Source organism: Geotrypetes seraphini, chromosome 4 (assembly GCF_902459505.1).
Source record: "Geotrypetes seraphini chromosome 4, aGeoSer1.1, whole genome shotgun sequence".
NCBI lineage: Eukaryota > Metazoa > Chordata > Amphibia > Gymnophiona > Dermophiidae > Geotrypetes > Geotrypetes seraphini.
The window spans coordinates 169,401,290-169,424,041 of NC_047087.1; the positions used below are offsets into that span (position 1 = coordinate 169,401,290).

Genomic DNA, 22,752 nt, shown 5'->3' on the forward strand with positions numbered 1-22,752 from the left:
AAATGGTACTTTTCGGCATCCTGAAGCAGTGCTTGGGGACAATGAGACAGGCTACCTAAAAATGGGATGGTCCCGTTGAAAACAGGACGTATGGTCACATTGGGTATGATGATCTTATTGTGATATGCTGTCTTTGTTTTACACTAGGCATCATGTGACCTGTGTTGACCAAAAAGTTTCACTTGTCTCATCCCAAAATGCTGAAGAAGTGTCTAGGTGTATTTTTGCAAATGTGAGATGAGCACTGATGTTACTCTTGAATAGTAGCAGTTTCCACCTTGCTACTCTTCCATGAATCTCATTTTTGCTGAGTCTTTCTTATTGTGGAATCATGAAGACTGACCTTGACTGAGACTAGAGAGGCCTGCAGTTTTTTGGATGATGATCTGGGATGTATAGTGACTTCTTGGATAAATTGTCACTGTGCCCTTGGAGTAATTTTGACAGACCAGACACTCATGGGATGGTTCACCCTCAATTGCCCCAGGTACAGAATAAGTACCGTAGTTGTATTTAATATGTAAACTGCTTTGATTGTAATCACAGAAAGGTGGACAAAACAACATGCACTGTGGTTCACTGTGTTTGAGTTTAGAAATGGTTTGGTAACCTCTTCCAGATTGATATGTTTCAACATTTTTTTCATCTCTTCTGGAATTTCCTTTGATCATTGCATAATGTTTTTGCAGAGACTCTGTGCTGATTGCTTTGCTCTCGTGATGTTGAATAACTTTGTTCCTTAAATGAAATTGTAATTTCTAGTGCAGTAGGCACATCATTCCTGAACACGAGCAGAACAGAGAGGCTCCTACCATCTCATGTATAGAGAGACAATCTGAGGAATTGCAGGACAGCCCAGAGTGATAGGAGGAGGTGCAAAAGAATGCTAATGAGGCTCTCTACACAGGATCTCACAAGAAGGGATTGACTACCCAAGAGTTCAGAAATGATGTGCCTATTTACTAGAAAGAAGATTACTGAGGTAAGTACCTAATTTTCCCTTTAAAACATAGTAACATAGATAGTAGATGACGGCAGATAGACCCAAATAGTCCATCCAGTCTGCCCAACCTGATTCAATTTAAATTTTTATTTTTTTTTCTTCTTAGCTATTTCTGGGCAAGAATCCAAAGCTCTACCCGGTACTGTGCTTGAGTTCCAACTACTGAAGTCTCCATCAAAGCTCACTCCAGCCCATCTACACCCTCCCCACCCATCTTCATCCAAAAGGCCATATACAAACATAGACCTTGCAAGTCTGCTCAGTAGTGGCCTTATTTCTGTGTTATATGTTTTGTCTGTTTCCCTTGTCTAATATTACATTTTGTTTAAAGATCAGAAACCATTCAGTGTGACATATATGTAATAATAGGGGAAATCAGGAGGTTTGGTGGACTTTCATAGTGTGAGAAAAGCGCTTCCCTTGGTAGAGAGAGACTTTTAAAAGACTTTGGGTAAAGTAATGCAATTTATTTGCTTTTTGGCCAAAAATAGTGTCCAAGCTGCATAAAAATTGGCAAGGTAGGCACACAGAAGTTTACATGACCACACACTATATAGTTAGTCCATATTTTTATTAGTCCCTCCTGCCTGTCCGCTCATTGAATAGAGCAAAGACAGTTCACAACTTATCAGACTCTTTTACACATATTTTTGTCTCTCCGCCCTAATTACTTCTCCCATTACCATTATTGTTTAGACCCCTGACCATATTTACAGTTTCCCATATTTGGACACTTAACTCCTCCCCTCTCACGCTCGCCCCTCATGTGACATGCTCAGATCAGCTTTTTAAAGAATAGCCCTTATGGTTATTTATGCTGATACCTCTAATTCACTTGACTGTAGGCTTTGTGTTCATACAGTAACAAATACTTATCCCAGGAATACCTACCCCTCCCTTCTTTGATTCAACAATGTTTCTTACATATATATACTCGTAGTGTTAGACAAATTCCCTCTGCTGGAATTTGTGTTGTAGCCTCCATTAGTGTCTTTAGTTTGTAGTTTCTCTGCTTCTTCTTTATCATACTTGATTAGATGTATTATATGTAAGTGTCATATTCTTTAATGTGTATATATGAATGTATGAACAACACTTCCAATCAAAGACAAATGTGGTCATGAGATGTTGTAGTAATATAAATATACTGCAGAAGCTCTATGAAACCAGTATCAATTCTTTATCACTCTAAAAGAAGGAAAAACGCCTCAGACAAGGCCCTCCCACCTCCACAAAAGTGGATCTTAAAGGTGGTAAAGCGGTAACCTCGTAGGCAAAAACCTTCTTACAAAAGTGAGCAATTGAATCAAAAACTGTGCTTCACAAATAACAAATGAAAGATAGAAGCAAAAAAGCCACTTATCTTAGAGCTGATCGGCACACCTATTCTTTAATGTGTCCACACCTTTGTATTATCTTGCAACAATTAACATCATTAGAAAATATACTAGTATTTTCATTTCTCACAATTGAGCACCAGAAAAAGGAGGACAGATTGAGACATATGGGTTTTACTTCCATTGCTTTCAGTGGAAGTAAAACCTGGATATCTCAATCCATCTTCTTTTTTCTGGAGCCATATGGTAACTCTAACTTTTCATATCACTGAAGATTATATTTCCACTTTAAGCACTTGTCAGGTTCACAGACCAGGCATTTAAATGTCATTATTGACCAGTACTCATTATTTTTTCATCAGACATGATGTTGCCAATTAAAATAGTTGATGCTTCCTACAGTCATCACAGAATTGTGTTCTTGGTCAGGAGGAAAGAAGCTGGGAGAGAATGATTGTAGTCAAGATTCCTATGCTTGTCTTGTAGTGATCTTTGTGTGCTAATTCAAAAGAACTTGGGAACTATTCCTTATGTTCTTATTCTTCTGGGTTTCTTCTTTTCCAGAAGCAACTGCTCTGTTAAGTGAAGACTAGCTAGAAATACGCAAGGTTTTATAGGACCAGACAGCTGACATATCACAGAAGTTCTGCATCAGCCGGATTATGATATCATTAGCAATGTCACTTAATATCTAGACAGAAATCTTGGCTGCTGTAGCAATGCTTATTGCCTAATAGCAGTTTTATTAGCTGTTCCTGGAACCAAAAAGTGTGTAGTGAAACATTTTTGGGGAGTTTTATTTTATTTATTTTTTTTTTTTTAATTCATTTTTCATATAACAACAAGTGTATCATAAAAATTCATACAATTGCATTAAGTATACACTTGATATTTCCATAACTTACTGTAAATACAACATATCATTATATAGTCCTTACTATAATTTTAGACATCATATAATATTTAATAATTCTATCAACTATTATCTAATATAATAAAACGGTAAGCCGCGCATGCGCAGTTCCTATGCGTGCGTCCGTTTTCCGTGAGCTGTAGCTAGGAAGTGCGCATGCGCGGCTTACAGTCTTCTTCCTCCCCCCTCCCCCCGCTGAGGTGGATGTCGGCCGCAGTGGCCCGAGGCGGATGTCGGCCGCGGCGGCTGCTGGCCGCCCGAAGCTCACTCTCTCTCTTCCTCCCCCATGCGCACTTAAGAGGATGTGGGTAGCTGACAAGTGCTGTGTCCGTCTGTGGCCGGCGGCTTATGCGCATGCGCCGGCTTGGCGCTCCAGAGGGCAAGATGAAGGGGGTGCGGAGCAGCGCTGGCGGCGGCAGTGTCCGGTAGGGAACACGTCCATGAGTCCCCCCTCCCGTACCAACCGCTGCCACTCCTGTTTGAAGTGCCCTGCTGAGGTTTGCAGCCAGCTGTAGCGAACCTTGCAGGCCGCTCTCCACATGGAGCACGTTCCCTCTGACACGATCGCGTCAGAGGGAACATGCTACCATATGGAGAGCGGCCTGCGAGGTTCGCTACAGCCGGCCGCGAACCTAAGCAGGCCGCTTTGAACAGGAGCGGCAGTGGCGGCAGCAACCGTGCATGGATGGAGTGAGGGTAAGAATGGGAGGGGAAGCGAAAAAGAAGGGCTATGGAGCAGACAGGAAAGAGGGCGACTTTGGGGGGGAGGGGTGTGCTGGGGGCAGACAGCAATCGGGGGGGAGGAACAGATGGGGGGCTACGAAGCAGGCAGGCATTGCACAACAGGGGGAGAGAAAAAGGGGGCTGCTTTGGGGGATGGTTGTGCTGGGGGCACACAGCAATCATGGGAGGAATAGACGGGGGCCACGGAGCAGGCAGGCATTGCACAACAGGAGGAAAGGGGGCTGCTTGGTGGGGGAGAGTTGTGCTGGGGGCAGACAGCAATCATGGGGGGGAACAGAAGGGGGCCATGGAGCAGGCAGGCATGGCACAACCAGGGGCCAGGGGGAGAGGGAAAAGGGGCTGCTTTGGGGGGAGAGTTGTGCTGGGGGCAGACAGCAATCATGGGGGGGAACAGAAGGGGGCCATGGAGCAGGCAGGCATGGCACAACCAGGGGCCAGGGGGAGAGGGAAAGGGGGCTGCTTTGGGGGGAGGGGTGTGCTGGGGGCAAACAGCAATCGGGGGGGGAGGAACAGAAGGGAGGCCACGAAGCAGGCAGGCATTGCACAACAGGGGGAGAGGGAAAAGGGGCTGCTTTGGCAAGCAGGGGGGCCAGGGAGACAGACAGAAAGAAAGACGCACAGACAGGAGACCTGGGAGAGACACAGATACAAAGAATGACAGACAGACAGCGTCCAGGGAGAGAGAGAGACAAATTTAAAAAAAAAACCCCAGACATACAGACATCTATTCTAGCACCCGTTAGTGTAACGGGCTTAAACATTAGTTCAATTATAATCCCTTTCCCTCCCCTTATTTTGATAGTTGCAAACAATATAACAAATATTATGATAATTTATTTATATTTTGTGATAAAGAGAATAAACCTATCCCCCCCCTTTATCAAGTATCTTATTATGGGAAAAATTAAATCAATCATTGCAAAAATCTGTTAATGGTCCCCAAATCTTCTTAAACTTATCAATATATCCTTTTTGTGTTGCAAATGTACGCTCCATCTTATATATATGGCAAACTGAATTCCACCAAAAGTTGTAATTTAATCTGTCATAATTCTTCCAATTGTATGTTATTTGTTGAACTGCTACTCCAGTCAATATAAATAAAAGTTTGTTATTATTTGACGAGATTTGACTCCGAGTTCTCATTGCAGTACCAAATAAAATTGTATCATATGTCAAGGCTACCGGATTTTCCAACATCCTATTTATTTGAGGCCAAATTGATTTCCAAAATAATAATATGAATGGACAATAAAATAAAAGATGATCTAATGTCCCCGCTTCTAGATGACAGTGCCAGCATCTATTAGACTTAGAGCTATCAATTCTATGTAAACGAACAGGGATCCAAAAGGCTCTATGTAAAAGAAAAAACCATGTTTGTCTCATAGATGCTGATACTGTACACCTTAACCTCCAAGACCAAAGTTGTGGCCATTGAGATGCCATTGAGATGCACTAATCTGATGCTTAATCTCAATGCTCCAAATGTCTCTTAGACTATTTTTTTTTTAATTTACAAATCCAGATATCAATTTATACCACATTGCGGCCTGGTGACCCATGGAATCTATCTGAAAACATAAAAATTCCATACTATGATAATTATTAAGATTTTTCCATTCAGGGAACCTCACCTGAATGGCCTGCTTCAATTGCAACCATATGAAATATTGTGATTTATTTAAAACAAATTTATTTTGCAATTGTGAAAACTCAAGCAGTTTACCTTTGTTCATTGGGGAGTTTTATAAGGAATGATCTTTATATGTATTCTTTATTTTAGAGACACAAGGAAACCAACTGTCTCATTGTCTGCTGTGGGTGAGTAGTTATGGTTTGGAGTGGTGCTTGATTACGCTTTGAGTTGCAGCACAAGAACCAGTCAAACTCTCAAATAGTTGCAGGGAGATGCTTAAACTAACTCAAGCCTTTTATTCCTTCTTTAAAAGCTATCCCACAGTGGATGACTGGAGTGAACAGAAAAGTCTAAAACCTTACTTGATGGCCATTGGGGTTTTAAGGTTTTTCTTTAGTTTCAAATATGGCTTAAGAGTTCTGTGTATTATTATTTTTTTTTCCAACTTTTTGATTAATTGTATTATGTAGGCTAAGATCTCTAACTCATATCTTTTGTTGGAAACAACTTGTAAGTGCTTTATTGTCTGAATTCATTGTTACTAAGTACCAAAACTTGTTTGTTTTATATTATGAACAGGAAGGAGGTAAGGTCCTAGTGTTTTAGCGATTTGCTTTTACAAAATTATGTTTAAACAATTTTATTTATGACGATGCAAGAATCCAACAAACAAGAAAGATATACTGTAATAGCACAGCATCCATATACAAATCCTCCCAACCCATCCCCCCTTCCCTTCTAACAGTCAACAATTGAAATGAAGCATATATCAGGATAACACAGAAACAGACTTGAGGTATGAAGGGGTAGGCAGGAGCACCAATCCACGAGGAAAACAAGCAGAAAAGGTAAACAACAGGGACTTAACTTGCCTATACACAAATGCTAGGAGCCTAAAAACCAAAATGGGGGAGCTAGAAGTTATAGCCAGCAAGGAGGACCTAGACTTAATTGGAGTCACAGAGACATGGTGGTCCGAGGACAATAAATGGGATGTGGTCCTACCAGGGTACAAACTCTATAGGAGGGACAGGACACATAAGAAGGGTGGAGGAATAGCGCTATATATAAAGGACTCCATTCCTTCAACCAGGATGGAAACAACAGTAAGGGCGGACGGCTTGGAATCGTTATGGGTTAAGCTGACAGGAAGAAAGGGAGCAGACATAAAATTGGGGCTCTACTACCGCCCACCAGGACAACTGGAAGCAAACGACTAGGACCTGGAAGCTGAATTGAGGCAGGTATGCAAAAGCGGAAGTGTGGTGGTGATGGGTGACTTCAACTACCCTGGGATAGACTGGAAAACTGGACACTCAAATTGCACGAGAGAAACAAAATTCCTGGAGGTGGTGAGGGACTGTTTCATGGAGCAGCTGGTCAAGGAACCAACACGGGGAGATGCCACTCTTGACCTAATACTCAATGGGCTAGGGGGACCAGCAAAGGACGTGGTAGTACTAAAACCATTAGGAAATAGCGATCACAGCATGATCCAGTGCAAGATAGAAATGGGAGCATCAAAGGTGAAAAGAACTACAACAACAGCATTTAACTTTAGAAAAGGAAATTACGAGGCCATGAGGAAAATGGTGAGAAAGAAACTCAGCAACAGCTCAAGGAAGATGGAGGCCGTAGAGGGTACCTGGGCCCTACTTAAGGGCACGGTGCACGAAGCACAAAACCTGTTTGTCCCCAGGTTCAGGAAAGGGTGCAAAAAAAATCGAACCAAAAACCCGGCGTGGATAACAAATGCGGTGAAAAAGGCGATAAGAGACAAGAAAACATCATTTAAAAAATGGAAAAAGGACCAAACAAAGGACAACCAGAAGGAACACAAAAGGCACCAAAAGGACTGTCACCGAGAGGTTAGGAAAGCAAAAAGAGAATATGAGGAGAGGCTGGCGGGGGAAGCAAGAAACTTCAAACCATTCTTCAGGTATGTGAAGGGGAAACAACCAGCCAAGGAGGAAGTGGGACCGTTAGACGATGGAGACAGGAAGGGAGTAGTAAAGGAAGAAAAAGAGATAGCTGACAGGTTAAACAAGTTCTTCTCGTCAGTCTTCACGAGAGAGGACACATCCAACATCCCAGAACCTGAGGAGCACATAAACGGAAACCCTGATGAGAAGCTAGTCCAACTAGAGGTAAACAAAGAGGATGTTCTCAGAAAGATAGACAGACTAAAGAGCGACAAATCACCAGGTCCGGACGGCATCCACCCAAGGGTATTAAAAGAACTGAGAAACGAAATAGCAGATACACTAAGCCAAATATGTAACCTATCCTTAAAAACTGGGGAGATCCCAGAAGACTGGAAAATAGCCAATGTCACGCCCATCTTTAAGAAGGGATCAAGGGGTGACCCGGGAAACTATAGGCCGGTGAGCTTGACCTCGGTCCCGGGAAAGATGATGGAAGCACTAATCAAGGACGCAATCTGCGAATACATAGAAGGCAATGGACAACTGAAGGCGAGCCAGCATGGCTTCTGCAAGGGAAGATCGTGCCTCACGAACTTACTGTATTTCTTTGAGGGAATAAACAACCAGGTGGATAAAGGGGAATCCATAGACATCATTTACCTTGACTTCCAAAAAGCCTTCGATAAGGTACCTCACGAAAGACTACTTAAGAAGCTGTGGAGCCACGGGGTGCAGGGGGATATCCACCGATGGATCAAACACTGGCTGGCAGGCAGGAAGCAGAGGGTTGGAGTAAAGGGCCATTACTCAGACTGGCAATGTGTCACGAGTGGAGTTCCACAGGGGTCGGTGCTGGGACCAATCCTGGTCAATATATTCATCAACGACCTGGAGACGGGGACGACATGTGAGGTTATCAAATTTGCTGATGACACCAAGCTTTGCAGCAGGGTTAGAAACGCGGAAGACCGTGAGGTCCTGCAAAGAGACCTAACAAGACTGGAAGAGTGGGCAAAAAAATGGCAAATGAGTTTTAATATAGAGAAATGTAAGGTCATGCATGTAGGGAAGAAGAACCCGATGTTCAGCTACAAAATGGGGGGATCACTGCTAGGGGTAAGCAACCTTGAAAGAGACCTGGGGGTGATGGTGGACACAACATTGAAAGCATCAACTCAGTGCGCAATGGCCTCAAAGAAAGCGAACAGAATGTTGGGTATCATTAAAAAGGGTATCTCGACCAGGACGAAGGAAGTCATCATGCCGCTGTATCGTGCAATGGTGCGCCCACATCTGGAGTACTGTGTCCAATACTGGTCGCCGTACCTCAAGAAGGACATGGCAGTACTCGAGGGGGTCCAGAGGAGAGCAACTAAATTGATAAAAGGTATGGAAAACTATTTGTATGCTGACAGGTTGAAGATGCTGGGGCTCTTCTTCCTGGAAAAGTGGAGACTTAGAGGAGACATGATAGAAACCTTCAAAATCCTGAGGGGCATAGAGAAAGTGGACAGGGACAGATTTTTCAGACTGTGGGGAACCACTAACACAAGGGGTCACTCGGAAAAATTGAGAGGGGACAGGTTTAGAACAAATGCTAGGAGTTTCTCTTTTACCCAGAGGGTGGTGAACACATGGTTGTGATAGCCCAGAGCACATTGCAGGGTTTCAAGGAAGGTTTAGACAAGTTCCTAAAAGAAAAGGGGATTGAGGGTTACAGATAAAAAAGAAGAGGTAGGTTACAGAAACGGACAGGAACCACATTACAGGTCGTGGACCTGACGGGCCGCCGCGAGAGCGGACCGCTGGGCGCGATGGACCAATGGTCTGACCCAGTGGTGGCAACTTCTTATGTTCTTATGTTCTTATGTATCTGCATGTCGGAGCCCTGGTGTGAGAAGGGCAAAGCACCATCTAAACCAAATAATACAACAAATTGAATTAACAGCAAGAAAACAAACAGGAGAGCCTAAGGATCCAGTTTCCCAAGACATCACAGGGTTATATATCTCTCAACTCTGCTGTCCACCCCCTGTACCCTTTCCCGCAAACACATCAAAAATTTTGCTTCCCTCTCACCAGCAGAAGGAGATTAAATTTATAGTGTTTTTGGGTACTTTCTCCCCCCCCCCCCACACACACAAACACACACATCCCTCTCCCTAGATGCAGAACTAAACCACCTCAGGTAGGTGTGCATACAATGGAAGACTATTCAAGATTCGACTGCGAGTTTTTGGAGCCAAAATGTGCAAATATGGAATTCAAACCTTGACAAAATCATGACTTTTCCAATGAGAATGAGAAGCCATTCTAGCCTCCCACCCCATCAGTTCATGCAGTTTTATTTCTCCAATACCAGATGGAAGGTGGGTCCTCAGACAGACAATGATTCAAAATACATTTCTTCCCCAATACATAACATTTACCAAGAAACAATTTATCATGCACCCCCCAATAGGATAGGAATATCATGATGGTGACTCAATAAAGAAATAAGAGAGGTAAAGAATCTCTGGTCTCCCTTCATGTTGCACCTGGAGTCGTGCAGGGTATAGTAGCACGAACTGGATTTTCTTCCGAAAGAGTATCAAACAGGTAGGAGTAAATTCCTTACATTTGGTTTAAAGAACAGCCGAGTAATCCTGAAAGCAGAGGACCTTAGAGTTCTCATAGGTAAGTGGACTAGAGGCTCGTATGGCCCTTAGAATGTCCTTCTTATGTACTGAGTTAAGTAGCTTAAAGATGACTGTTAGAGTCCTTGAACCTGGCATGCCTATTGGGCCTCTTTCTTTTTTAAAAATATTTTATTAAGTTTTAAAATCACTTAACAGTGCAAAACATCAATTTATAAACAAACAATAAAACAGTAAAAGCACATATAGATTACAAGTATACAAACAGAATTATTTTTACCCATCCCCTTCCAATTCTTAAATAACATAGATAACAAACATTTTACCCCCCCCCTCCCACCCATCCTGGATGTGCATAGAATTACCAAATACCAATATAATATTCAAAACTATCTAACCTGATGCAATATACGATGTCAATGGGACCCAAATCAATTTAAATATACTACTATGTCCTACCAATTCTGCATTTATTTTCTCATTCCTATATGTGGAACATAAGTTTGTCCACCAAAAAGAGAAGTTAAGATCAGCATTTTTCCAATTCTGCGTGATTATCTTCATTGCCACCCCAGTCATAATCATAAAAAGACGACACTTATAATGATCTATAGAGGGTCTTATATGTAATATCGTTCCACATATAACTGTCTCATACGTTAATGGAAATGATGACTCTAGTACTGCATTAATCTGTCCCCAAATCGATTTCCAAAAACCAAGTATCAATGGACAATTAAAAAACAGATGATCCAACATCCCTATGTCTAAATGACAATGCCAGCATCTATTAGATTTAGAACTATCTAACCTATGTAGTCTAACAGGGGTCCAAAAAGATCTATGTAACAGAAAAAACAAGTTTGTCTCATAGATGCTGATGCTGTACATTTCATCCTCCAAGACCAAATTTGTGGCCGTCGAGATGCAGAAATATACTGCTTGATCTCAGTGCTCCAAATCTCTTAGACAATTTTATGTTTTTTTATTTAAAAATTCAGATATTAATTTATACCATCTAGTGGCCTGATGCCCTAAAAAATCCGTTTGGAAGCATAGGACTTGCTAGCTATAATGAGTTTTCAAGTTTCGCCAATCAGGGAACCCTTTCTGAATGGCCTGCTTCAACTGCAACCACTTATAGTTTTGAGATTTTGAAATACCAAATAATTCTTGCAGTCGTGAAAAATCCAGCAGTTTTCCATTAGATAAAACATCATCCAATGTACGAATTCCTGCCTGCATCCAATGCTGCCAAAAGATCCCAGAACTGCCATAAGGATTGCTATGTAGATTTTTCTACTGGAACATCTGTTAATTTATCAAATACATTCAATGTTTTCCAAGTGTCAAATAAGATTAAATTGTCCTTAGTATATCTTGGTAATTTGACACTCAATACATGAGAAAGTCGCATTGGGGACATAATTTTCCATTCTAAATATAACCAATCTGGGAGATTGTCCCATGAGCTCAGGGAGGATCCAGTATATACCTTGGCGCATTATATAGGCTTGATGGTACCTATAAAAATTTGGAAAATTTACCCCACCCGCCGCAATTGGTTTTTGTAAAGATACTAAGACAATTCTAGTAGTTTTACCCAACCAAATAAATTTGATAAGAATGCTATTTATTTTTTTGTAAAAAGACCCCTGAAAAAACACTGGCAACTTACCCATTTGGTAACAAACAACAGGCAGTATCATCATCTTAACTGTTTGCACTCTCCCCCACCATGACAAATGGAAGGGGTTTCATTCCTTCTGCCAGATTATATATAAATTAGTTTTATAGCCCGTTACATTAACGGGTGCTAGAATATATGTGTGTGTGTGTCTGTCTTTAATTCTTTCTCTCTCTGTCTCTCCTTTGCGCTTTCTGTCTTTCTTTTTCCTTGGCTGTCCACCATCACCCCTTGCCTGCTCCCCCTGTCCATTCTCCCTTCCTTTTACCTACCCTGTACTGCAGTAGGCCTCCCTTCCTTTTCCCTCCTGCTCTGGACCACTGGGACACTGAATGATACATCGAGTAGAAATCCTATGTGATGGATGCATTGTAAATACTTGAAACTTGATTTCTTATTCCTTGCAGCCCTCCCCTGTCTGTCCAGTCTAGTCTCTCTATTTTCTTCCCTTCACCTATTCCCTTCCTTGTACCTTGCAGATTCGGCATTTCTCTCTACCTCCTTCTTCCTCTCCCTAGCCCACAGTCGTCAGTTTGGGACTTTTCCTCTTAAATATCCTGTCCACATGACAACAGGAAGTTGTGACAAAGTGAAGGTCCCCATGGCAAGCTAAAAGCAGCCTGATTTAATTGAAGGGAGGGCGGGCAGAGTGAAGAAGCAAGACTTGCCCGAGTTAAGCTGCGGCCCCCTCCGCTGCCTCTCACCAAGCCTGTATGACCAGATTCGGCGTGCACAGTCGGAGGGGGGCTCCAGCCCTGCAAACACTGAAAAAGTTCAAGATCCCTGTCGGTGGCGGAAATGCTAGTGGCGGAGGCTGCAAAGTGCGCACACAACAGAGGTATCAGCGGCGGCAGTAGCAGGAAACTGATGACCTCAAACTCGCACAGGGAGGAAGGAAAGAGGAGGAGGAAAGAGTCCGGGCAGCTTTTCCGATTGGGGAGAGCTCTTCTTTGCTGGCTCCTAACGAAGGCGAGTCGCGAGTGTGGGACCGTTACTGCAGCGGCGCGAGGTGGAGAGCAGAGAGGCTGTGGTGACGTACTAAGCGCGCATGTGCACTCTCGCCTAGCGCGACAGATCAGGGAACACGCGGCAAGAGTGCGCATGCGCGGCTAGCATTTTATTATTATAGATAATAATTTTTTGGAACGTTTTTGTCTGGAGAGGGGAGTTAGACAAGGGTGTCTGTTCTCCTTTGCTTTTTGACATTGTATTGGAACCCTTGTTATTGGCTATACAGCAGGCAAAGGAGATTAAGGGTATTCCTTATGCAGGTCGGGAATATAAAGCCTTTGCATATGCAGATGACATTTTGCTTCATTTGAGGAATCCTGTAACTTCCATCCCACATTTACTGGAGTTGATTGATCGGTTTGTTAAATTTTCTGGTTATAAAATAAACTGGAAAAAATTGGAGGTTCTTCCTCTAAATGTTCATTGCCAAAAATGATTATTTGAAAAGTTCTCTTTTATTTGGAAGGAAGAGGGAATAAAATATTTGTGTATTTGGATAAAAACAACGTTGGAAGAGACTATGAAAGTAAATGAAAAATCCTTATTGCAAAAGGTCACAGAAATGTGCGAGCAATGGAATCCCATTGGGCTTCTTTCAATGTGGAGCGGCCCATGCGATGGCTGAAGATTCAATGAGTGGGTGATCCAGGATTCTAGAAAGGAATTAAGCTCACCATCCTTAACCATGTCAGGGAGACCAATCAGCTGCAAATTCCCCAGGCGAGAGCAGTTTTCCAGGTCATCAATATTCTCTTTGAGAGCTGTATGGTCTGCACATGGTCCTCCAGTGTGGATAAGTGCTGTTGGTAAGTGGAAAACTCCCTGTGCAAAGCCTCCAGGCATGTAATGTAATGTAATTTATTTCTTATATATACTGCTACATCCGTTAGGTTCTAAGCGGTTTGAAGAAAATATACATTAAGATTATAAATGAGAAGTGAGAAGGTACTTAAAAAATTCCCTTACTGTCCCGAAGGCTCACAATCTAACTAAAGTACCTGGAAATTAATAAAGAAGAGAAAATAAAGATGGTTGAAAAAAGAAAAATTCTATGTGAATTTATAGGATGGAAATTAAACTGACAGTGAAGAACTGTATGAAAAATACATATGGAATTCAGTTAGAGAGGGTAGGTTACAATCTATTTATGGTATTTGTTTAATTGGAAGGTGTTAAGGTGGGTAATTTGGGGGAAGGTTATCTGAAGGTAGGTGAATCTTCTGGAGGTAAAAGAGGAGGGGTTAAGATATTTGGATGAATTTTTTGAAAAGCTTGTGTCCACGATGTACAGTTTGTCTACTATGGGTTGCAGCGTAGTGGTTAGTGAGCCCTCCAATATTATTTTGACTTCATTGACCACCTCAGCCACCCAGGCCGAGCTGACTAAAAGTGGTTAGGAGGGCTTGCCGTCTGCCATCTTGGGATCCCCAGTGTAGACCCGATCTCTCTCGGATCTGCAATCTAGAAGTCATTAGGCTCACAATTCAAAGCACAGATCATCCACAAGATCTGGGCATATCACCCAGCAGGATGGTAAAGGTGATAGTACCGATAATGAAGGTGAAAAATGCAGAAACAGAGAGGAGGCGTGGGAGCTCACCCCGCTGACGTTCGCTCAGCGGCTTGACATCACATGACTTCTCAACCGTTGATTTTAACCAGACAGCATGAAGTATTTTTTCTGGGTGAGGACTGCTGTGTTATGAATCCACTAGTAGCTGCTCTAAACATCCTACGAACTAAATATAAATGTTTGGGCTTTTTGCTGCCCACTTTGGTTATGTTGAAAACAAATCTGACTAGTGCATGCACTTCAACATGAGCTGCAAGAACATTTTGGTCATTATCTTGACTGCAAAGATTTTGTCTTCATTGGATTGAAGGCGATGAAATGAAGAAATACAAAGAACTTCTTTTCAAAGCAATGAAGAGTGAAGCTGTCAGCATGAACTGCACTGGGTTTATTCAGTAGTGAGTGATATGAAGATTATTACTTCTGTTTTCAGAATGTTGATTGCAGTGATGGAAGTGATATTGCTTCTATATTGGACCTATTTCTAAATGATAAATCATGTAAGTAAGCAGTGTAAACGGTTCGCTCACATCAAGGCACTAATTTTTGAAGTATAATGGATTTGTCTTCAAGTGTTTTTCAGCATGGATGGACAAAGTACAACTCCAAGAAAATGCAGAATGACAGACAAACATGATAAATGCAGTTGCCCCTTCATTGTTTAGTTAAAGCATTATCAGGTGTTAAACTTTAAGATAGTGCCTTGATATGAGGAAATAGAAACACATCCAATGGCAAACTGACACTTCAAACCTGGAGCACTATGATTCACCCAGGGCAGATCCTGCCAATCTAATCTGATTAGCTTTTTTGACTGGGTTACTAGACAACTGGACGCCGGAGAGTCACTGGACGTGGTATATTTGGACTTCAGTAAAGCATTTGATAGCGTCCCTCATCGAAGATTACTGAACAAGCTGAAATCGATAGGATTAGGAGACACTCTAACTACATGGGTTGGGGATTGGCTGAGCGGTAGACTTCAGAAGGTGGTGGTGAACGGTACCCCATCCGAAGCATCGGACGTGATCAGTGGAGTGCCGCAGGGCTCGGTCCTGGGCCCGATTCTATTTAACTTATTCATAAGAGATATGACGCAAGGACTTAGAGGAAGGGTATCACTGTTTGCCGACGACGCCAAACTTTGCAACATAGTAGGCAAAAGCTTATTACCTGATAATATGACACACGACCTACTGTTGCTGGAACAATGGTCAACTACTTGGCAGCTAGGCTTCAATGCTAAAAAATGCAAGATAATGCATCTGGGTAAGAGAAACCCGCGTAGAACTTATGTACTAAATGGTGAGACCTTGGTTAGGACCGCGGCTGTACTCACTTAAGGAAAGAAGAGAACGGGGAGATATGATTGAAACATATAAGTACATCACGGGACACATCGAGTCAGAAGATGATATCTTCTGGCTCATGGGACCCTCGACCACCAGAGGGCATCCGCTGAAAATCAGGGGAGGGAAGTTTCATGGCGACTCCAGGAAGTACTTCTTCACCGAAAGAGTAGTGGATCATTGGAACAGACTCCCACTCCAGGTGATAAAAGGCCAGCAGCGTGACGGATTTTAAGAGAAAATGGGATACTCACGTGGGATCGTTAAGGGAGTAAATTCAGGGGAGGGGATACTTGGAATGGGCAGACTTGGTGGGCTATAGCCCTTTTCTGCTGCTTTTTTCTGTTTCTATGTTTCTAACCATTCTGATTGAACAAGTTTTTATTTCTTTGCTGGCATTGACACCAGAAGAAAGCTCTGCCTGGTGCTGCCATACCAAAGACTACTGAATATAGGCCTATTTTCACTAAACCTCCAAACCGTGTGCAATCTGTTTCTGTTTGTATGCCGGCCGATGAATTCACTAAAGGCCTGCATGCAAATGGGGACAATCGTTAACACGCCCCCTACTCACGGCCAGGATCACTAGAGAGCAATCCCCGCTCATGCGCACACCCTGACAGTAGTGACAGGAGAAGTAGCCTCCTGTCACTGCTGTCAGAGCTCAGCCCCGATCTCTCCTGTCTGCCCCCATCTCTCTTGCCTGCTCGCCGGACTCTCCTGCTCTCTGCCGCCGTTCCCTGCAGTGAGTAGGCAAGAGAGATCGGGGCAGGGCAGGCAGGAGAGCCTACACTAGCCCCACCCACCGGCCCGACACACCGGCCCTGCTGGCCCCCCCCCCCAGGCCCCTATCTCTCCTACCTGCCCTGTTCTGCCCCGATCCCTCCCTCAGATCGGCACAGCATGGCCCTCGCCCCCCCTCCCGGCATGGCCCCCCCCCAACAAAAAGTTGGGAGCAGGAGGGGTGCTCGGTCCGTCCTGCTCCTAGGCCTCCCAGCATGGCCCCCCCCCCCAAAAAAAAAATAAATAGGCCCAGCCCACCCACCCCGGTACCTTTAAAATAGTTGGGAATAGGAGGGGTGCCCGGTCCCTCCTGCTCCTTCCGACAAGAAAGCTCCCATCTTCGGGAGCAGGAGGGGTGCCCGGACCCTTCTGCTCCTACGCCAATCTTCTGGAGTAGGAGGAAAGTGCTCCTGCTCCCTGGGCCACCGCTGTGCAATAGCAGCCTTAGGTCCCCTGGGAGGAACCTGGGAGGATCCTAAGGTGCCTCAGCCAATCAGTGCCTTAGGCCCCTCCCCGTACATCAGATGATTGGGTGGGGGCCTAGGGTCGCTATTGCGCAGTGGTGGCCCGGGGAGCAAAAGGATTTTCCTCCTGCTCCACAAGATTGGCGTAGGAGCAGGAGGGTATGGGCACCCCTCCTGCTCCTGAAGATGGGAGCCTTCTTGTCAGAAGAAGCAGGAGAGACTGGGCACCCCTCCTGCTCCCAAATATTTTAAAGGTGCCGGGGTGGGTGGGCTGGGCCTACTTTTCGGTGGGGGGGTGGGCAGTGCTGGGAGGGTGGGAGACCTAGGAGCAGGAGTGACTGAGCACCCCTCCTGCTCCCAACTTATTGGTGCCAGGGGTGGGTGGTCATGCCGGGAGGGGGGCGAGGGCCATGCCGTCCCGGTCGCAGGGAGGGAGGGCAAGGGCCATGTCGGTCGGGGGGGGTGGTGCGTTTGTGTGTGGGGGTACATTTTTTTTGACAGACCTGCCTGTCTTTTATTTATTTTTTTTTTATGGGGCAGATATTTTGCGTGTGTAACACACGCAAAATATCTGCCATGGAAAAATATGAATAAAAAAGACAGGCAGGCCTGTCAAAAAACCTGCAGACCTGATGGTAACTCAGTTACCGACAGGTCTGCAGTAATCTGGTTTACTAATAGTAAAACCCGATTCAAAATAGCCAAGTAATTGTTAGTGAATCAATCGCTTGGCTATTTTGCATGGGGTTTTGCTTATTTGCAAGGGAGGATCGCTACAGGCTTTACTGAATGGGGTTGGAGGGAAATTTGGTCGCAAAGGGCTCGCAAACCGATCGGTTTGCTTAGTGAATTTGGGCCATAGATAGCTGCGCTGCTCATATGCTAGCTATTTTCTTTATTTAAATATCTTTCTAACTGTATTGGATCCCTATTTTTGAGGACTTGAACATTTTCTGTTTAGATGGCTAAAGCTGAACTCCTTATCTTACCACCTAAACTCACCTATCCCCTCTCACCGTTCTCTATTTCTGTGGATAACACCATCCTCCTACCTATCTCGTCAGCTCGCAACCTTGGGGTGATCTTTGACTCATCTCTCTCCTCTGCTCAGATCTAACAAACCGCCAAATCCTGTCGCTTTCTCCTCTATAATATTACCAATATCTATCCTCTTCTCGCTGAACATGCTACCAAAACCCTTATCCACGCTCTCATCACTTTGTGTTTAGACTACTGCAATGTACTTATCTCAGGCCACCCACTCGCCCGTCTCTCACCTCTTCTGCTGCACGACTCATATTCCATGAGAGCCGCTATTCTCACATTATCCCTCTCCTCAAGTCACTTCATTGGTTCCCTGTCCATTTCCGAATACAGTTTAAACTCCTCTTGCTGACTCTTGTGATCTCCGTTTATCGGGCAAGCCCCCTCTTATATGTACCCTTCTCTTCCATTGCCAACTCCAGACTCTGTCCCTTCTTTCTTGTGGCACCGTATGCCTGGAACAGGCTGCCTGAATCAATACATTGTGCTCCATCCCTAGCAGTATTCAAATCCATGCTAAAAGCCCACTTTTTTGAATCTGCTTTCAGCTCTTATCTCCCACTCACTGCTGTCAGATACCTATATCCACTGTATCATTTCCTCTACCATTATCTCCCCAACCCTGACATGTCCTGTCTAAATTAGATTGTAAGTTCTTCTGAGCAGGGACTGTCTATTGTTTGTTAAAATGTACAGTGCTGTGTATGCCTTTCAGCACTATAGAAATAATAAATACCATGTTTCCCTGAAAATAAGACACTGTCTTATATTAATTTTGGGCCCAAAAAAGGCACTAGGTCTTATTTTCGGGGATGTCTTATATTTTTTCCATGTAAAATGATCATCTCTCCCTTCCTCCTCAATTCTTCCTATTTCCTTTCCCCCACTTGTGCAGCATCTTTCCTCCCCTTTCACCCATCCCCTTTTTCAGTATCTTTCTATCCCTCCCTCCCATCACTTGTGCAGCACAATCCTTGCAGCTTCTATCCTTCCCTTCCATCCCTTGCAGCTTCTATCCCTCCCTTCCCCCCATGTAGCATCTTTCTATCCCCCCCGCCACGCACCCCTCCTCGCCCCCTCACCATTGCCCCCCCCCCCCCACCAACCAATGTGAGACAGAAAGAAATACCTTATAACAAACCGGCAGCGTCGGCAACAATCTAGACAGGCTGCTTTGCGGCCTGGGCCGTTCTTCTGCCACATCTCTGATGACTTCATCAGCAACGCGGTATTTCTTTCTGTCTTGCGGTTCGGATGAGAGGGAGAGATGGGTTGGCGGGGGGGAAGGGGAAGCACTGCTGCTGCTGCCGGTGACTAGGGCTTATTTTCAGGGTAGGTCTCATTTTTGTGGAAACACGGTAGGAGTAGTAGATGTTTTGGATGAATTTCCAGTTGCTAGAATTTTATGTAATGTTGAAACAGTTTATATTCAAGCATTAAAAAGTAAAAGTAACACATTACTTTCATTAAATAAGACAGTAGTAACTTTTTTACAAAGTAACTTCCCCAACTTTGATTCTAGTCACAGATTTTTGTCCTGTGGGAATTCATGCATTCAGTTCTCAAATATATCCATAGATGTATCCAACCTATCTTTCCCTGAAATAATAGTCCATGGCTTAACCATAGTAATTATGGTATTTCTCTATCATGTCTTACATTCTGAAGCCTGTATTTCTCATCCATAGTAGTTTTCTGGATTTAGATTTTTGGATTTTATTACACACTGTGTTATTACAAACTGTGGTCAGATTGTGTTATAACCTAAGTACAATGGGAGGGTCCCTTACCCAGAGAGAATATATACCATCTGAGTTTGTATTCAGAAAAAGGAGGGCAAAGTGATAATATATTGTGAGGCAACACTTTAATATACCCATACACTTAAAGGTAATTGTGTGCCTTGTTTGGACAGCCTGCCTTAAGCCTTCATTATCCCAACTCTTTGGAAGCTGTAGCCTAATGGTAGTGATGTGGCCTTAGCTAGCTGCTATAGAGAAGAGAATATTTGAGGTGGCTTTCTCTTTCAGATATTTGATTTTAATTCCTGCTAGGCTTTCTAAACTCAGCTCAAGATTTGCAATGACTTTTTGACAAGGAGAAATAACATTCCCTTTGGGTCTTTACAAATTTTGCTGATAAACTATTTAAAGGGCTGTAAGCCCAGGGGCTACAGTGTTTTCAATTTAAAGTGCAGGTTTAAGAGGCATCAGGTTGGACAGGGCAATGTATCTTTATCCTGGCAGATTTTAATAAACAGGAGAAACCTGTTACTCTTTTTCCCACTGCTGTGTAGCTGGAGCCTCCCAGGTAAAATGGAACAAGAAAAACACAAACTGCTTAGCAACAAGCCATGATGGAGATGTCCGGATTTGGGACAAGCGAGTAAGTCTTCCCACATCTTTCTCTTCTTCTTTCTGTCCTTCTACTTCCCTTACTTCACAGATGATGTGCTGTGACATTATTCTGTAGTCTGACTTATGGAGGCTGAAGAGCAGTGATGCTGAAACTTGTTTAAAAGTGACTGCTAGTGGGGTTTTCAAGATCCTTAATGAATGTGTGTGAAAGCAAATGTCTCATGCACTTCTATGTGGATATCCTGAAAACCTGACTGGCTAAGGGGGAGGTTTTAGAAGCACTGCTCTAAAGGCAGTAATAACCATTCCTGCTACCTATAGACAGTATTAGGGCCATATGTTTCCTGTTGTTAAGTTCTGCTTTCAGAAATGGCTTGGGCATTAACCCCCCCTCCCCTTATATCAAGTTGTGCTAGAGTATTTTTTAGTGCAGGCTGGCAAAGTAAATGCTCCAATGCTCATAGGAATTCTATGAGCATCGGAGCATTTACTGCACCATCTTGTGCTAAAAACCTTTAGCGCAACTTGATAAAAGGGGTCTTAAATGTTTTAGTTGGAATGTGCTCCAGAGAATAAGAACAGTTGTCGTTCTAGACAACACCACCACTTTCTAATAACCACATACATCCTGGGGTGGGACAATAGCCTAATGGTTAGTGAGTAAGCTTTGATACTGGCAAATTAGGTTTGATTCCAACTGCAGCTCCTTGTGACCTTGAGCAAGTCGCTTAACCCTTCATTGCCCCAAGTACAAAAACGTAGATTGTGAGCCTACAAGAAGCAGGTACCTGCATATGTGTATAGCACTGTGCACTTCTAGTAGCACTATAGAAATAATAATTAGTAGTAGTAGTAGTGGATAAATATTTAATTTTTTTATTTAAAAATATTTTATAATTTGTGGATTATAATAAACATTAAAATTTCCCAAAATAAACAAGATATATAAGCAGTTCAAAGCATAAATATATACAATTTATGCTTTGTATACTTGTATAGGTTAACAAATTGTATAGGTTAACCATATTTGTATAGGTTAACAAATTCTTAACAAGCTGTGGTGTTTTGTTTTTTTTTAACTTTGTTCATATCTTTTTCCACAACTTTTACATTGAACTTTTAAGGCTAGATAGGTCATTTCCTAAGTGTGTCTTAAAAGGACCAGCCAAAGAGATCACAGCAGGGGAGATAAAAGATGCATTCTTTATGATGTCATTCCTTAGCATCCTTTTCACTATTCCAGACCATTGGGATAGTCTTGTCCATCGACCAGCAGGTGGAGATAGAAGAGCTGCCACATATAGGTCCTACCTGACCACAGCCCTTCAGTATTTTCTATCTCTAAGTAGGTGGATGGTCATGACTATCGGCTCTGGATTCTGGATAGGCCACTCCTGGTCCAGTTGATTAACTGGTTCCCGGTTGAGCTCTCTTAGCATAGGCCTTTGGGATGCATGTTTGGTGGTTTCAGCCTCTGCCTTCTAGCTTTACCCTTTCCCATTTCTCCCTCTCCCTCCAAGTGCCTTAAGCTTTAAAACCTCTTCCACTGGGGGGGAAAAAGCTAGCTTTATTAATCCTGCTGTTTATTTGGGTGGTCGGCCTGTAGGGGATCATCACAGAGCTGGGGAAAAGCACAGCTGAGGTATCAGTGGTTTTGGGGGAGAGATAGGAAATTTGTGGTGGCTTTGTTATACAATGATGTCTGCTCCCGTGGAGTCAGCAAAACGCTGCTCGCACTGTGGGGCCAGGTGGGAGTCCTCAGGCAAATGCCCTTTCAAGTTGCAGAAGGCCTGCTCTGAGGGAGAAAAGTGTCTTCAGTTTCTGAGGAGTTGCTGATAGGAAGTTCTCCTCACAGGATGCAGGAATAGTGGCAATTTTGATGCCAGGTGTTCCTGGGGAATCCATGCCTTCTCATCTTCCCATGTCTCTTGCAGCTTCTGGACCTTCCTCCTCTGGGTCATCGGGCATGGTTTCCATGCAAAGTTCTATATTCTTAGCAGAGTTTGTCCTAGTTTTGTACCAGGCTTACCTCCTCAGGCAGAGTCTGCATGTCCTTCCCTGGGGGTTCAGGTCTAGGCAAAGGCCTCAAGTCCTTCTCTAGTGGGGGGCCTGCTATTCCTCCAGCTCCCAAGTGTTTTCGTTTGAACTTTCCAGGGACCAGGGTCTTTTCTCTTGCCTCCCCTCTGGGGTGCTGGCAGGTAAGCCAGCGTTTGCACCAGCAATGCTTTCTATATCTCTGCTTATCCCAGGACAAGCAGGCATGATATTCTCACATGTGGGTGACGTC

At 43.6% G+C, this 22,752-nt stretch overlaps 1 protein-coding gene across 5 annotated transcripts in view; it reads left to right on the top strand.

The window, feature by feature from the left end:
- The window catches only part of WDR59 (WD repeat domain 59), a 256,257-nt gene that overhangs the window by 35,153 nt on the left and 198,352 nt on the right, over positions 1-22,752 (top strand). For all 5 annotated transcript variants that reach the window (XM_033943868.1, XM_033943869.1, XM_033943871.1 and 2 more), the window contains exons 6-7: positions 5,784-5,821; positions 20,405-20,493. In XM_033943868.1, the coding sequence (XP_033799759.1) occupies positions 5,784-5,821; positions 20,405-20,493 (127 nt within the window). The remainder of the gene's footprint in view (positions 1-5,783; positions 5,822-20,404; positions 20,494-22,752) is intronic.